Source organism: Harpia harpyja, chromosome 15 (assembly GCF_026419915.1).
Source record: "Harpia harpyja isolate bHarHar1 chromosome 15, bHarHar1 primary haplotype, whole genome shotgun sequence".
In the NCBI taxonomy this organism is placed as follows: domain Eukaryota; kingdom Metazoa; phylum Chordata; class Aves; order Accipitriformes; family Accipitridae; genus Harpia; species Harpia harpyja.
The window spans coordinates 31,440,499-31,455,009 of NC_068954.1; the positions used below are offsets into that span (position 1 = coordinate 31,440,499).

General features: G+C 63.5%; 2 protein-coding genes across 3 annotated transcripts; one reads left to right on the top strand and one right to left on the bottom strand.

The window, feature by feature from the left end:
• The first annotated feature begins 147 nt into the window (after nucleotides 1–147).
• SHMT2 (serine hydroxymethyltransferase 2) lies at nucleotides 148–4,983 on the top strand. Its single transcript, XM_052809894.1, has 12 exons — nucleotides 148–258; nucleotides 1,377–1,574; nucleotides 1,678–1,757; nucleotides 1,985–2,185; nucleotides 2,269–2,350; nucleotides 2,602–2,724; nucleotides 2,855–2,994; nucleotides 3,228–3,393; nucleotides 3,466–3,565; nucleotides 3,838–3,993; nucleotides 4,262–4,369; nucleotides 4,545–4,983. The coding sequence occupies exons 1-12, from the start codon at nucleotides 235–237 to the stop codon at nucleotides 4,670–4,672; spliced, it is 1,506 nt and encodes a 501-aa protein (XP_052665854.1). The 5' UTR covers nucleotides 148–234; the 3' UTR covers nucleotides 4,673–4,983.
• An 873-nt stretch (nucleotides 4,984–5,856) lies between these two features.
• NDUFA4L2 (NDUFA4 mitochondrial complex associated like 2) lies at nucleotides 5,857–12,740 on the bottom strand. 2 transcript variants are annotated; one of them, XM_052809895.1, is made up of 5 exons: nucleotides 12,590–12,740; nucleotides 8,382–8,470; nucleotides 7,648–7,713; nucleotides 6,487–6,547; nucleotides 5,857–6,232 (listed from the first exon to the last, which is right to left on the bottom strand). In XM_052809895.1, exons 1-5 carry the CDS (start codon nucleotides 12,644–12,646, stop codon nucleotides 6,176–6,178), a joined length of 330 nt encoding a protein of 109 aa, XP_052665855.1. In that variant the 5' UTR covers nucleotides 12,647–12,740; the 3' UTR covers nucleotides 5,857–6,175. The 2 variants fall into 2 exon arrangements, with proteins under 2 accessions (XP_052665855.1, XP_052665856.1); XM_052809896.1 differs by lacking the exon at nucleotides 7,648–7,713.
• Nucleotides 12,741–14,511: the final 1,771 nt, after the last annotated feature.

The window sequence follows — 14,511 nt, forward strand, 5'->3', positions numbered from 1 at the left end:
GTGCCGACAGCGCCGGGATCGCGGTGCCCCCGGCTGGGGCGGGCTGGACCGCCAGTTTCCCGTCGGGCCCCGCGGTGCCGGTAGCCCCTTGGCCCCGCCCCGCCCCGGCAGCGCTCGCGCGGCGTCGGCGGGGCCGGGCCGGGCTGGGCCGGGGCGGGGCGGGGCAGGGGTCGGGACCGGCACCGGCACCGGGACCGGGACCGGGACCGGGACCCGCCTGGAGCGCGGACCGTGATGTGGCCGCTCCGCCTGGGCAGGGTGAGTCTCGGAGCTGACAGGGGGAGTCCCGGCGCCCGCGGGGTGCCGGTGCACGGGGAGTCCCGGTACCCAGGGGGTGCCGGTGCCCGCAAGGGGCCCCCGGTACCCGGGGAAGTCTCGGTGCCCGCAGTGGTCCCGGTGCTCGCAGCGTGTCCCTGTCCCGGGGGCGTTCCGGTGCTCGCAGGGGCTCCCGGTGCCCGGGGGAGGGTCCGGGTACCGCAGGGGGGTCCCGGTGCCCGGGGGGGTCGCCCCCTGCCTACCCGTTTCTCCCGGACCCCCGCCGGCCCCAGCGCCGTTTTGCAGCCCGGGGGGGGCGCAGCTCCTGCCCGGCGGGTGTCGGGGCAGCGGTCCCCCGGCCACCCCCCTCCCGCCCCGGGCTGGGCAGCGGCACCCCCGGCTCGGCCGCCGCCCCCGCGGACTTTGCGTCCGTCCCAAAGTCCCCGGGCCGGGGCAGCCACCGCCGCCGGCCTTGGCCCCTGCCCAGCGACCGCGGCCCCGCGGGTGATGCAATGGGGCGGCCATGGTTACATCACCTGGGACCGGGCACCGGCACCGGGCACCGCCGGCAGGGCCAAGAGGGGGGGCACAGTTCCCCTTCCGTGCCCCTCGGGACCCCGGGCTGAGGGGAGCAGTAGAAGCCCCCCCCGATGTGAACGGTGTCATGTGTGGGGGTGCTGCAGGTGTCCTCGCACACCCCCCTCCACGCAGCACCGTGCACAACAGGCGGGCTCCCGTGGGGTGGTCAAGGGTCTGGCCGTCCCACCTGGGCGCGCACACAATGCACACGCGTGTGCAGCTCTGCTGCGCACGTGCTCTGCACCCGTGGCAGGTTTGGCTGCCGTGCCGGCTGCTTTGGCACCGTCTCTCAGCAGAGGCGAGGTGCTCCTGCCCTGGCCGTGGGCCTGGGAGACTGCGGGGGGGGTCCCTAGGTGCCTTGTGGGGACCTTGGGGGTCCCCACGTGCCCACCCTGGGGGGTGGCACCAGTGGCTGGAGACACAACACCGACGTCTTGCTCCTGGTGCTGTCACCTGCTGGTCCAGGGGCGTTTCAGGGGTGAGGGGGCCTGGCACCCACCTGTGCGGGGTCGCAGCCTGTCAGCCCCCCCTCTCCTGTGCAGGCCCTGCAGCGATGTGGTGGCTGGGCGGCCACTGGCAGCCAGCGGGTGCAGCATGGCACCGCCACAGCGGCTGCCACCGGGCACGTGCCTGGCTGGACAGGTCAGGAGAGTCTGGCCGAGAGCGACCCCGAGATGTGGACCCTGGTCCAGAAGGAGAAGGATCGGCAGTGCCGGGGGCTGGAGCTCATCGCCTCTGAGGTGGGGTGTGCGGTGCTTGGGGCAGGGGGTGGTGACAGTACTGGGGGATCCCTGCTCAGGTGGGAGCTCTGCTGCCCCGTCTCTGACCCCCTTTTTCCCCCAGAATTTCTGCAGCCGGGCAGCACTGGAAGCCCTGGGCTCCTGCCTCAACAACAAGTACTCAGAGGGGTACCCTGGCAAGAGGTAAAGGAGGGGAGCAGGCTCTGGGAGGGGGGAGGGCACTGGTGGCATCAGGGGTCCTCCGGCAGCTGGGATTCGGCTGCAGGAAAGGTTAAGGCGAGCCCTGGGGCAGAAGCAGGTGCTTCAGCGGGGAGGCTCTCCTCTCCACTGAGGTCTTCTGTGGGGCAGGGTGGGAGGCTGTGGGGCTGGCGGGGGCAAGGCCCCCCGTAACCACCTCCTTTCTTCTCCAGGTACTATGGGGGAGCCGAGGTGGTAGACCAGATCGAGCTGCTGTGCGAGCAGCGGGCTCTGGAGGCGTTCGACCTGGATCCTGCCCGCTGGGGCGTCAACGTTCAGCCCTACTCGGGGTCTCCAGCCAACTTTGCAGCCTACACAGCCCTGCTGCAGCCCCACGACCGCCTGATGGGGCTGGACCTGCCTGATGGGGGCCAGTATGTTGTGGGGTGGGGCAGCCTGGAGCCTGCTGCCTCCTGGGGGGCCTGGCCTGATCCTGCACCTCTGCCTTCCCCTGCAGCCTCACACATGGGTACATGTCGGACATCAAGAGAATCTCAGCAACATCCATCTTCTTCGAGTCGATGCCCTACAAACTTGATGTGAGCTGAGGGGGGCAGGTTCCTAGGGGAAGGGGAGATCTGCTGGCTGAGCCATTGATCCTGACGGTGCCCCTGAGGTGCCCGAGCTGTTCTGCTATCCCCTGCCCTACCCTCCCTGTGTCCCAACCACATCCCGGTGCCATGGTGTGCTTGGGAGCTGCCTGTGGTTCAGCCAAACGTGCTGTGGTCAGAGATGGGGGCAGGGAGGTGCGTGTGCCTCGGCAAGCTGTCCGTCTGTCTGTCCTTCTCAGCCAGCCACGGGGCTGATCGACTACGACCAGCTGGAGGTGACGGCACGGCTCTTCCGTCCTCGTCTCATCATCGCCGGCACCAGTGCGTACGCCCGCCTCATCGACTACGCCCGCATGAAGAAGGTACACGGTGGTGGGCTCCGTCCTGGGTGGTGGGAACTCTCGTGCCTGCGGCAGCTCGAGGGCAGCTGCACCCCACTCATGGCTCTGGGGACAGGGATAGCCCGTGACTCCCCGTGCCCCACGTCCCCAGGTGTGCGAGGAGGTGAAGGCGTACTTGCTGGCGGACATGGCGCACATCAGCGGGCTGGTGGCAGCCAAGGCCATCCCTTCGCCCTTTGAGCACGCAGACCTGGTCACCAGCACCACGCACAAGACCCTGCGCGGTGCCAGGTGAGGCTCTGTCCTGCTGCCCCCTCCCCTGGGAGGCTGCCTGCCCGCGGTGGGGGAGCACAAAGCAGAGGTTGCATTTCGTGCTCTGGCTGGGGCCAGAGCTGAGCAGGAGGGAACTGCAGGAGGGTGGTAGCCGTGTCAGCGCTGCCCCGTGGTGCAGGAGGGCCAAGCCCCTGCTGTAGGGCAGTTGTGGGCAGGCAGGAGGAGCAGTACCAGCTCTCTTTCACCACCAGGTCAGGACTGATCTTCTACCGCAAGGGCGTGCGCTCGGTGGATAAGAAGACGGGCAAGGAGACGCTCTATGACCTGGAGGACAGGATCAACTTTGCTGTCTTCCCCTCCCTGCAAGGGGGGCCCCACAATCACGCCATCGCTGCCGTGGCCGTGGCCCTCAAACAGGTCTGTGCCGGGGCAGGGGGTTCAGGGCTGGGGGCGACCCGGGCCCTGCGCTGATGTGGTCCCCCCTCCCAGGCCAGCTCGCCAGCTTTCCGCCAGTACTGCCAGCAGGTGCTGAAGAACGCCAAAGCCATGGCACAGGCCCTGCTCCAGCGTGGGTACACCCTGGTGTCAGGTAATGCCTCCTTCCCTGTGCTTTTGGGGACAAGGAGGGAAGAGGCTGCAGTAGGTCGCAGGTGGCACCGCTTGGCCTCAGTGCCCCCAAGCAGCAGTGGGGAGCGTTGGGGGGCAGAGGAGGGGGGTGCAAGTCAGAACAGGGCTTTGGAGGCAGAACGGGGGCAGCGCTGCAGAGTCGGGAAGGGGCCGGGATGTGGTGGTGAGGAGAGGGGACGGCTGGGCGTGCTCAGGGGTGGCTGTCACTCCTAACTCCTTTCCCTTGCTCCCCAGGTGGCACCGACAACCACCTGGTGCTGGTGGACCTGCGGCCTAAGGGCATCGATGGTGCACGGGCTGAGCGCGTGCTGGAGCTCGTCTCCATCACTGCAAACAAGAACACGTGCCCGGGGGACAAGAGCGCGCTCACGCCAGGGGGGCTGCGCCTGGGTGAGGGACAGGCCCTGCTTGGAGGAGTCTTCCTGCCTCCCTCCAGCCCCTTCCCTGGGAGGGGGGGTCCCAGGCTTTCACCCCAGGGCATCCCCCCTCTGTTTCACCCTCTCTGAGGACTCCACGTGGGAATTTGGGGCCAGTTTCTGGCTCAGAGAGGGGCACAGGACCCCATGGGGGCTGGGACTTGGGGAGCCCCTTGGTGAGACTGGCTTCTGCGGTTGGTGCCCCCGAGCAGCTCCTGGTCCTGATGGGCTCTGTCCCCCAGGTGCACCCGCGCTGACCTCCCGCCACTTCCGTGAGGAGGATTTCCAGAAAGTGGTGGCTTTCATCGACGAGGGCATCGCGCTGGCCCTGGATGTCAAGAGCAAAACCAGTGAGTGAGCGGGGGCCCCCGTCTTCCCCCTTCCTGGGTGCCAGTCAGCACCTCTCTTGTTTGGGGTGCGGGGACTGTGCCCTGAGCTGGTGCCAGCCTCCTCCCTTGCCTGGGCAGGGACGGGGCTGCTGTAATGTCCCCCCACCCTTCTCACCGGCTCCCTCTCTGCCCCCAGGCAAGCTCCAGGAGTTCAAGACCTTCTTGCTGCAGGACGCGGAGACGCAGCGCCGCTTGGCTGACCTGCGCCAGCGCGTGGAGACCTTTGCTCGTGCCTTCCCCATGCCTGGCTTCAGTGACCACTGAGCGGGGACTCCCACCGCTCCTGCCAGGCCGGGACTACCTGGGGGCAATGGGGGGCTTAAAACCACCCTCTGCATTCCCTACTCCCCTTCGTCCCCCACCAGCACCTTTAGGATCAGGTACTCCCTCCCTGGGGTGGGGGACGGCTCGCCCCTGTCCTGCTCTCAGCGTTAGGGTACAGAGACCCGCTGCAGACCCTGACGGGGGGAGGGCCCAGTCCTTGCTCCAGCCTTGTCCCCTCTGTCCAAGTAAGTCTTGCACTTTTCTGGGGGGCAGGTTTGCTAATAAAAGTGGGGGCAGAGCCTGCCCGTGCAGAGGAGTGTGGGTGCTGAGCTGGGGAGGGAGAGGTCGGTGACGAGGTGTCATGGGGGACAGTGTCCCTGGGGGCCCTCAGCACTGTGCCAGTGCGCTCTGAGTGGACATGGGGAACAGACCCCCGGGTCTCCTTGCCCATGGTCGTACCTCGGTGTCCCCATCCCTTCTCCACCCCAGTGCTTCATCCAGTGGGCTCTGAGGGCAGGGGAGAGGCAGAGGGTTACACTGAGCCCCGGAGCGAGACAGGTACAGTGGGGGGGCCGTGGCCCAGGCTGCCCTCCCTGCTGCCTTCCTGCTGTGGGGTGCAGAGCTGCCAGTGAGACCCCCTTGCTCACCGTAGCACGGCCTGGGTAGAGGTATAGCCCAGCCCCTGGCAGACCAGGCAGCTGCCTGTTCCCCAGCACGTCCCGCTGTCCTGGGTCATCTGCTCTGTATTTACTGGCCATGAGTTCCCTCACATGGCCTTAGCCAAACCAAACCGCCGGGCAGGACTCCCCTGCCTCTGGCAAAGGCCAAGCCCCTTCCCCATGGCACGTAACGCGGGGAGAGCAGGGGCGGCACGTGCACACAGGACATGCACGTGCATCCACATGGATATATGTGTGTGTGTGTGAGAGCCCCTCCACCCCACCCGCCTCTTTTCCTCTCCAGAGGGGCTGGGTTGGGACCGGGGTGGTCCCTGGGCAGCCCCCAGGGCCCTGGAGCGTGGGAGAGCGGAAACGCAGCACCCAGGGGCCATGAACCACCGCTTCCAGTGGGACGTGAGCCCCCACCCCAGCCTTCACGGGGGGGTGTTGGATGTCTCATATGTTTATGGGCCTGGGAAACAGCATACATAATCCATTTTGCTGCCCCCCCCCCCCCCCCCCGGCCCCAATAATTTATTACTGTCCTGTGAGTTTAATGCAGGCAAGACATGATGGCAAGAGCAGCATGCCAGGCAGGATGGGAGGGTGCAGGGGTGCTGGCAACACCACTCATATTGCTCCCAGAGTGACGTGGTTTATTGCGAGGGGGGGTGCAGCCCCGTGGTTTGGGGTTGCTGGGGAAGCAGTCAGACCTGTGTGCATGGTGACTATCGCAGAGCCATGGGGCAGGCAGGAGCCAGGAGGGCTGGTGGGGGCTGTGGTGGTGCTGCTGGGGGGGGGGGTGGGCATGTTTCCCCGTGCCCCGGTGCATCCTGGAGTCAGCTCAGAAACTGGGACGGTCTTTCTTGAGGCTCTTGTAGTCGGTGGAAACTGCCAGAAACTGGAGAAGGGAGGGACGTGAAAGGGAGCTGTGTCGTCCGTGGCCATCACTGCAGCCTGGCCTTGGCTGTGGGGTGTGTTGGGGACAGCGCTCCCCTCCCCAAATCTGAGCACAAGGAGCTGGAGGGCTCACGCACCTCTGCCCCAGGGCTGGTGCCACCTTTCCTCCTTCCCCGAGGAAAACGTGATGTCTTGCCCTAAATGTGGCCGTTCCCCCACCCCAGAGTGGCAGGCCCCAGTTCACCCAGTGCTCACTTTATACTGGTCCGTGGGGCTCAGCTTATTCCAGGGTTCAGGATTATTTTTTCGATCCCAGCTGCAAGGAGTGATGGGGCCATCAGCACCTGTAAGGAGGGTGGGGGGAGACAGACAACCCCCCCCACCCCCCCCATTTTACCCCCACCAGTGCCCACAGCCCTGGCTCTCTGCAGAAATAATCCCAGATACCAACATAGCCGCACTCCCCAGTTCTGCTGGGGTTGGCAGGTTGGGGGGCTCTGGCCAGGTCCCTCCAAGCCCCCTGGAGTCGGGGCCAGGCAGGCTCCCTGTGGGGCTGCTCCCAGAGCATCCCTGCCCAGGCTTGTGCCACAGCCATGGCCTGACTCACCCAAACCGCAGCCTGGCTGCCGCCCCAGTGCAGGGCCTGCAAGCTACTGCCCTGGCTGTACGTGCAGGGGTGCACGTCTGCCTGCCTCACCCCCCCCCCCGCCCTGGCCAGCACTGCCCTGCTGCACCCCTACCTGGGAGGGGAGGCTGCTTTCTGGCCTCGGCTGCTCTGCCTCCATCCCCATTCCCAAAAGCCTCCCCACAAGCCCCCTGCCTTCATGCCCTGTTTGGCGAGCAGGGAAGCTGCTGCCTGCCCTGTTGTCCGTGCCTGCCGCGAGCAAGCAGGGACACAGCAGCCATGTGCAGCACTCGTGAGCATGCAGTGCTTGTGAGAGTGCAGGACAACTGCATGGGGTGGCTGGTGTTAGTCAGATGAAGCCTTTCCAAAGAGGACATGTCCCATCCTGTCCCAGGAGGGGTTGTGGAAGGCCAGCGAAGCCGTGGGATGGGTCCCTGGAGAGAGTAGCTCACATCTCCCCCTCTCCTGTCCCCCTGCAATCTGCTGGTGTTGGCCAAGAGCAGAATTTTTCCATCTGGGAAGATGCGCATGCACGTGTGTGTGTGCGTGCACATTAGGGGATGGGGGGGGGCTATGCTGCAGATGCAGACCCCTGGAGCTGTTTAATAGCATTAATGTGCTGTGGGGGTGCTGCTGGGGGGGGCTGCTGTTGTTTTATACACACACGCGCGCGCACGCCCCCCCCCCCCCCCCCGCACTTCCACCATCAAAGACAAGGTGCCTGGATCTGCTAATTGCTGAGCTAAGTACCCTGGGCAGCTGGCGTCAAATTAAATCAATGAGCGTTTTACCGGGAGCAAACAAATATTAGATAGGCATTAGACAGCGTCGGGCTGCAGGGACCGTGGGCCACTGAGCTACAAGGGGAAAAAAAAAAAACAACCCAGACCCAGCCTCGTGCACCACAGCATGCCTGTCTGTCCTGTGCCAATCCATCCACCCTCTATTCCTCATCAATCCATCCTCACACCTTGTCTCCCTCTCCCTTCTCTCCCTCTCCATTCATCCTTGCACCCCGTTTTTATGTCTGTCCATCCCTCCCTCTCTCTCCCCATTCCTTCTCCAACCATCCATCCCACTGGTTTCCATTCCTCTGTCAATCCCTCCCTCCCCACACTGTCTTTCCCCCTCTCCATCAGTCACATACTGCTTTTATCTGCCTCGTCATCCACTCATCCATCCCGCTCCCTCTGCCGTCCCTGTAACCCCACTGCATCTCTCTCCTGCCTGCCCCCCATTTCACAGCAGCTGGTGCAGTGCCCAGAGCAGCAGGTTGAAGGGGCCCTTCCCCCCCCCTGCACCCCCAAACAAGGAGAGGGCAGATGGTGCCCCAGCTTCCCTCACCTCCTCCGGGTACCTCTGCTCCCAGGTTTGCCCCCCCTACTCCTGCCGTGAGGGTGTCAGAGTGCGTCCAGGCGCCTTGTGCACCCCAGCACCCCCCCCGCCACACCTGGGTATCAGCCCCTCAGCTCCAGGGGTGGGAGGCGAGTGCCTGAGGGGTGCCCGGGGGCACCCTGACCCGTACCTGACGTCGGGGCTGTACAGGGCCAGCCTCAGCAAGTACAGGACAGCACTGCCCAGGCCGACGCTGATGAAGCCAATGAGGGGAATGAGCTGCAGGGAGAGAGAAAGAGAGAAAAATGAAAAATACCCCAATAAAATGAATATTTATCAGGCCGACTGGAGAGTGAAAGGGAGAGCTGACACACTGGGAGATTTACAGGGGAAATATGGCAAGGCAATCCTGTAGCTGGGCTGCGGTACACAGTGTAGCTGTCAGCTTGAGTGACTGAATTAAAAGAGGGAGAGAAAAATCGGCTCGTGTTGGAGAGGAATTGGATTTGGAATGAGAAATCGCTTCCTTTCCGCCTGCTGCTGCCCGGCGCCGGCGCTGGCTGGTGCGGCCACGGCTGAGGGCCTGGGGGCCCGTTCCCAGTGAGCATGGTGCCCTAGGTAAGAGGCTGAGCCTCGGCTAACGATTCCTCCCCGTGGGCCTCCATCCCTGCCCAGCGCAGGGCTGCAGCCCGGGCAGGGTTCGGCCCCGAGCCATGCTGCTCCCCTCGGGCAGAATCTCCGTCCCCCCCTTGCAGCTGCCCCCCCCCCGGGCCCTGCACGCCTTCCACGCCATCTCCTGACAAAGCACAAGATGAGGAGGGCTCAGTCCATCTTCCCCTGCGCCTACAGCGGGGACGGACTGGGACGTGCTGGGGCCAGGCATCAGGCTGGTGGCCAAGCAGCTGGGTCCAGAGCAGGTCTCGGGGACATGGTGACAGTGCAGCACGGAGGGGCACTCAGCAATCCCTGCCCCCCCCCACCCCCCGGGAGCTGCCCCAGCCCTGCAGCAGGCATCCCCGTGAGCAGGAGGTCCCTTCACCCCCCTCCATGCACACGGGGACTTTCATCGTGCCTTTGCAGGGCGACCAGATCCATCTTCTCGTCTCCGCTCCCCCCTCCACTCGCGCTGCCAATCCCCCAGTGCCCGGGGAGACGTGGCCTCAATCGGAGCCGAGATGAGGCTGCTTTGACCTCCCCCAAATTGCAGCGGCCCCCCCGTGCCAGGGAAGACGGTCTGAGCATAATGAACCTCCCGCCAACCTGTGCCCCTGGGAAAGCAAACACGGCCGGCGCCTCGCAGTGCCCATTAGTGCAGAGCGGGGAGCGGGGGCCAGCGGTGCCGCGAGAGCCATGCGCGCTGCGCAGTTTGCATTGCCACCACCTGAGTACCTGGGTTATATTTCCAGTTCTGCTTGGCAACTTGAGCTCCTAGAAAGTGTCTCCAAACCCCCACCCGACCACCCACCACTTGGTGACTCAGTTTCCCCACTTGGATAAGACTGGGGGACGACGACTCTAAAACACAAAGAAAAGGGTCTGTCCAAACCCCTCTGTTCTCTGCCAAGCACCTCGATGACCTGCACGGGGAGGGGGTCTTGTGGGGAAGACGCCCGGGCACTCAGGTGTGTCCCCCTCCCCAAGCGCCCCCTGCCCAGCCTTCAGTCCCCAGCTGGACACCCCGCATCCTCTCCCAGTGCCCCCAGCATGGCCCAGCTCCTGCTCAGCAGCGCCCATTCCCAAGCGAAGCAGTGCTCCATGCTCGCACCAGCTGATCGAGCACCCGGCAGATGCCAGCGCCAATTCGGGAGGTTAGAGGCATCAGCAGATAATGATCTTTTGCGCCGTGTGCGGCTGGGTGCCAAGAGGAGCTGGCAGTAGCCGCTACCCAACCGCGCCGGCTAATCAAGACGAACTCCACAGCGCCGGGAATTGCAGTGTCTGTTGGAGGAGATTCGGGGCGATGGGTTCGTCTCACCATCTGCTGCTGACACCTTCTGGGTAATTAATGCCTGGGAAGAATTAAGGGTAGGGGGAGCTGGGGGAACCGCTCATGCAGCAGGCAAGGGGCTCCGAAGCTGCAGGTGCAGGCAGTGGGGCCTGATCCCCCCCAAGACACGCACGAAAATAAACAAGACGTATTGAGAACTTGACCTTAAGTGTATGGAGAGTTAAAATGCTGTTTGTGTGCGAGCAGCATTTGCTCAACTGTGGGGACCTGTTGGGAGCAAGGCAGGCACCACACAGCTCCCTGGGACTCCTGTCTCTGCCAGCAGCGGGGCTGAGCCCCCCAGCCAGGCACGGCCAGTCCCCACCGCAGGCCGGCTGCAGCCCCAGCCACCACTCAGCACTTCCAAGTGACCAAGCAGCGAGCTTGTGCCATCTCTGCCAGAGTGGGGATCTGGCCCTGTTCCTACAGCTCCGGCTACAAAAATAGCAGGAAGAAAAAAACAAATGTGTGAAGGTGCTGGGTGAGGCAGGGGCCCCATACCTCGACAGGGTGGGATGAGCACCTCATACCAGGCTGCAGATGAGCATTCCCTCCCGTAGCAGGACCATGTGCCGAGGTGAGTAGACAGTGGGACGCAGTGCTGGGCTCTGCCCGCTGCCCGAAAGGCACCCACTGAGCTGTGCAGCCCCTGGACCCCCGTGCCGGGTGGGTTCTTGTCCTGCCAAAGCTCCTGTGCTTCACCGCCACGGTGCTCCACCAGTGTGCCTGGGACATTAATCACTGCCAGGTGGGCAGGCAGCCGGGCATGCTGTGGTGGGGGAGTCTATTGCCAGGTGAAAGTGCTGATGTACCTGGCTGGCACGAGCTGCAGCTGATCACGTGTAATGGACGACATGTCAAAAATTGCCCCAGCAACCTCTGCCGGCAATAATCCTGCTTAATGGTGCCAGGCGCGTGCCAGGCACTTCACATACAGGAACCTAGGACCACCCCCCCTTCGCACATACTGCTTGGGGGCCTCTCTGTGCCCCCCAAGTCACACACAGCCCTCTGTCTGACAGCTGGGGAAACCACGGCAGGCATGAGCAGAAAAGTCCTAAATCCTGTCCCCGTTCTGCACACAGCAGTGCGACAAAGAGAGCGCAGGAGCCCTGGCCCGTGCTGTCGATCCATCCACTCTCACTGAGGATGTGAAAAGCACCCGAGCGTCCTGGCTGCCTGTGCCCTCAGTGCTGGCAGGGCACAGGCACCCACCTTTCCCTGGAAGAGCCCAGCCCCGGGTGCCTCCTGCTCCAACCCTGGACTCCCCTCCCCTGCCCGAGTCTGCTGGCGAGCCAGGCATCCGGATGCTCAGCCATGGCTCATCATCTTTTCCAGCCTGGCTGCTCTAGCCTCCACCAGACCCAAGTGCCAACAGCTTACGTGACTTTCAGCCCAGCACTTGCAGCTCGTTAGCCCTCCCCAGGCCACCAGACCCTGTCAGGTTCCCTGGGAGTGCACTGGGCACTGGGGACAGGCGGAGGGCTGGCTGGGGACCCTCTGACAAGGGCCAGGTCCCTGTTGCAGGAGGGGATCCAGCCCGGCAGCAAAAGAGGCCCGTCCTGGCAGGGCAGGGACACTCGTCCAGCTGCCACCATCTCAGAGGGTCTATAGTTTATGAGGGTTTAAGCGTCTTTGTGCACAAAACCCTCAGCTTGAAATTTTGATGGCAGGGGGCAGGGACGGATCTGAGCTGGAAGGATGCAAATTAGCCCTTCAAACCTGGGGCTGCCAGGACAAGTGGGGAGGGGGCTTGATTTCCATTCCCACCCCTCCCCAAAGATGCCCCGGGAGCAGGGTGTAGCGGGGGGAGGACACGGAGCAGCACCCTTCACCCAAGCAGCTGCCAGCAGACATGCCTGTCAGGGTAAGTAAGCCTGGGTGTGTGTGCGTGAGAATCGATGCGCCCAAAGCCCAGCCCGGCTCAGTGAAGGAGCCCTGGCCCCTCAGCGGTGCTGGACGGAGGGAGCGGGTCAGGCAGTGCAGGGTGGTCTCACCTCTCCTTGGTAAAGGAGGGCTGGGGACCACCAGGACAGCCCCGCTTACCTGGAGGGTGCTGTGAGAGCTGGGAGGACAGCGTGAAGGGGAAGCTGGCAAGCAGGTACAGCCTGGGAAGGCAAGGGGAGGGCAGAGGAGCTGGACTGGGAGGCTGAGAAGGGGTTTGGGGAGCGGGAGGAAGAGGAGGCTGGCAAAGGGTGCAAAGGGCAGGAGGAATGGAGGGGTGGGAAGGAGGGAGAAGGATATGGGGAAGCACAGGGTCCCCGAGGCATGTGGCAAGAGAAGGGCAAGGATGAGCCCAGAGGGATGGGGACTGCCGGGGATCCCTGGGAGGAGGAGAGGGGCAGAGGGATGCAGAGGGATGGGGAGGAAAGGGAAGTCCCTGGAGGGAGAGGGGGGTGGGGGTGACTCACTCCGGGGTGCCGCTTGACATGCCGGGAGAACATGCCTCCAAGCAGGGGGCCCTTCATGGCGAGGGTGTGGGCAAGGTCCAGCTGCAATGGCAGGTTCCCGAGTGCCGTCCGAGGATGGAGGGTGGGCAGGAGATGTGAGGGAGGCGTCTGCAGCAGGGCTGGGAGGGACGGGGCGGGACGGGATGGGGATCCCGGCCTCCGGACACTGCAAGCTGGAAGGGGAGAGGGAGGCTGAGGGTCAGGTCCTCAGCCCCGGCTGCAAGCTGCCCCTTCCAGCCTCTCCCGTAGTGAGCCCCGATGACTGGGTTAATGATGAGCTTTGGGTTTGGACGCCTGAGGTCCCCACATGCTGCTGCACCCCAGACCGCGTTCATGCCTCAGTTTCCCTCTCTGTACAAGGGCCAGCCCCTTCCCTCCACGTGCAAATGCTTCACAGGTTACTCCACACCTTCCTGCCAGGGCGAACGATGAGTGGTGTGGTTTGTTATGACAACTTTACCGATGTTTGCTGCCTCCCCTCAGTGCCCCCTCCACCCTCCCATTTATGATAAATGACATAACACCCAATTTACATTTAGCAATGCAAATCTCCCTGGCAGTAACAGATGCTGCTGTGCATATGGAAACCAGTTATTTGTATCCATTGGCTCTTAACAAAAGACTGGGGAGATGGACGGAGTGGGCAGCCAAAAGAAGCAGGCTGGAACTGAGCAGGGACTGGGCCTCCCCGACCCTTATCAAGGGGGTGCTGGTCACGCTCTGGCAGTGCCAAGAGCCAGCACAGCCCATGTCTGGGGGGCAGCTGGGGGCAGAGCATGGCAAGGTAGCATACAATGGTGGCAGTGGCACACACCTGATGGGCACGGGCCAGTCCCTGTTGCACGCCCCTTCCACTGAGGGCTTGTGGTCAAAAGCCAGTGCCCCCCAGTAGACCAGACTTTGCTCATGCATACATGCATGCACACACGCATGCATAGGTAGACAACATACATGCTGACACGGCGGCAGGTACTTGCACATGAACACTCCCACACATACATGCACACAAGAGTTCTGGCAATTCTTTTTACCGCTGACCTGTAAGCCTCCCACTTTGCAGTTTTGGCTTGGAGCACCCCAGGGAGTCTCCACTCTCCCACACATGCCCAGGACCCTGCTGCTGCCCCCCCCCCCCCCAGCCTGGCAGTCCAGCCTCCCTCCCCACCTTAGCACCCTCTGCCCGGCACAGCGCAGCCCCGTCAGTGCCACTCTATCCTAACCTTATTTTTTTCAGCAAAGTATAAAAGGACAAAGGGGAGAAACTTCTCTGGAGTGTGTGGAAATAAATAAATAAGGCCTGAATTGCAGCCAGCAGCGCCGTGTTGAGGCCTTTGTTGATATAATTAGAGTTTTGAAATGGGATTGATTAAGTGCCACTCCCCAAGACAGAGTGCATCCTGCCCTCAGCACAGGCACGCGCGTGTCCTTCACTGGGTTCCTCTGCCGAGGGCTGCTGCAGCACAGGGACACTAGTGTGGTACATGGGGAGGGGGTGTGTGCGTGGGGTCACGGCAGAGGGGTGAGGGAGGACTCACGCAGTGCCACAACCCCTTTGGAGCACAGCACCAAAGCACTGAGCAGGGATCCTAAGAGGGCGTCCAGCAGCATCAGGAGCCCAGGATGTCTGGGGGATTCCGGTCCCATCACAGCCAGGTCTGCTTTGGAGCAACCTGCACCCTGGCCCAATGCAAGCTCCTACCTCCCTGCAGACAAGCCCAGGTCTTCCCCTAGAGATGCAGCAGGATTCCCTGCCCACAAAGCCCAGCTGCCTCCATGCTCATTAATGATTGTAATTAAGAGACAGTTTAATTCTGTGCCATGCTTCCCTCTTCCGTGGTGATTACAGCGTGTGCCCCGCTGCTCAGGAGGCCTCCTGGGTAGGC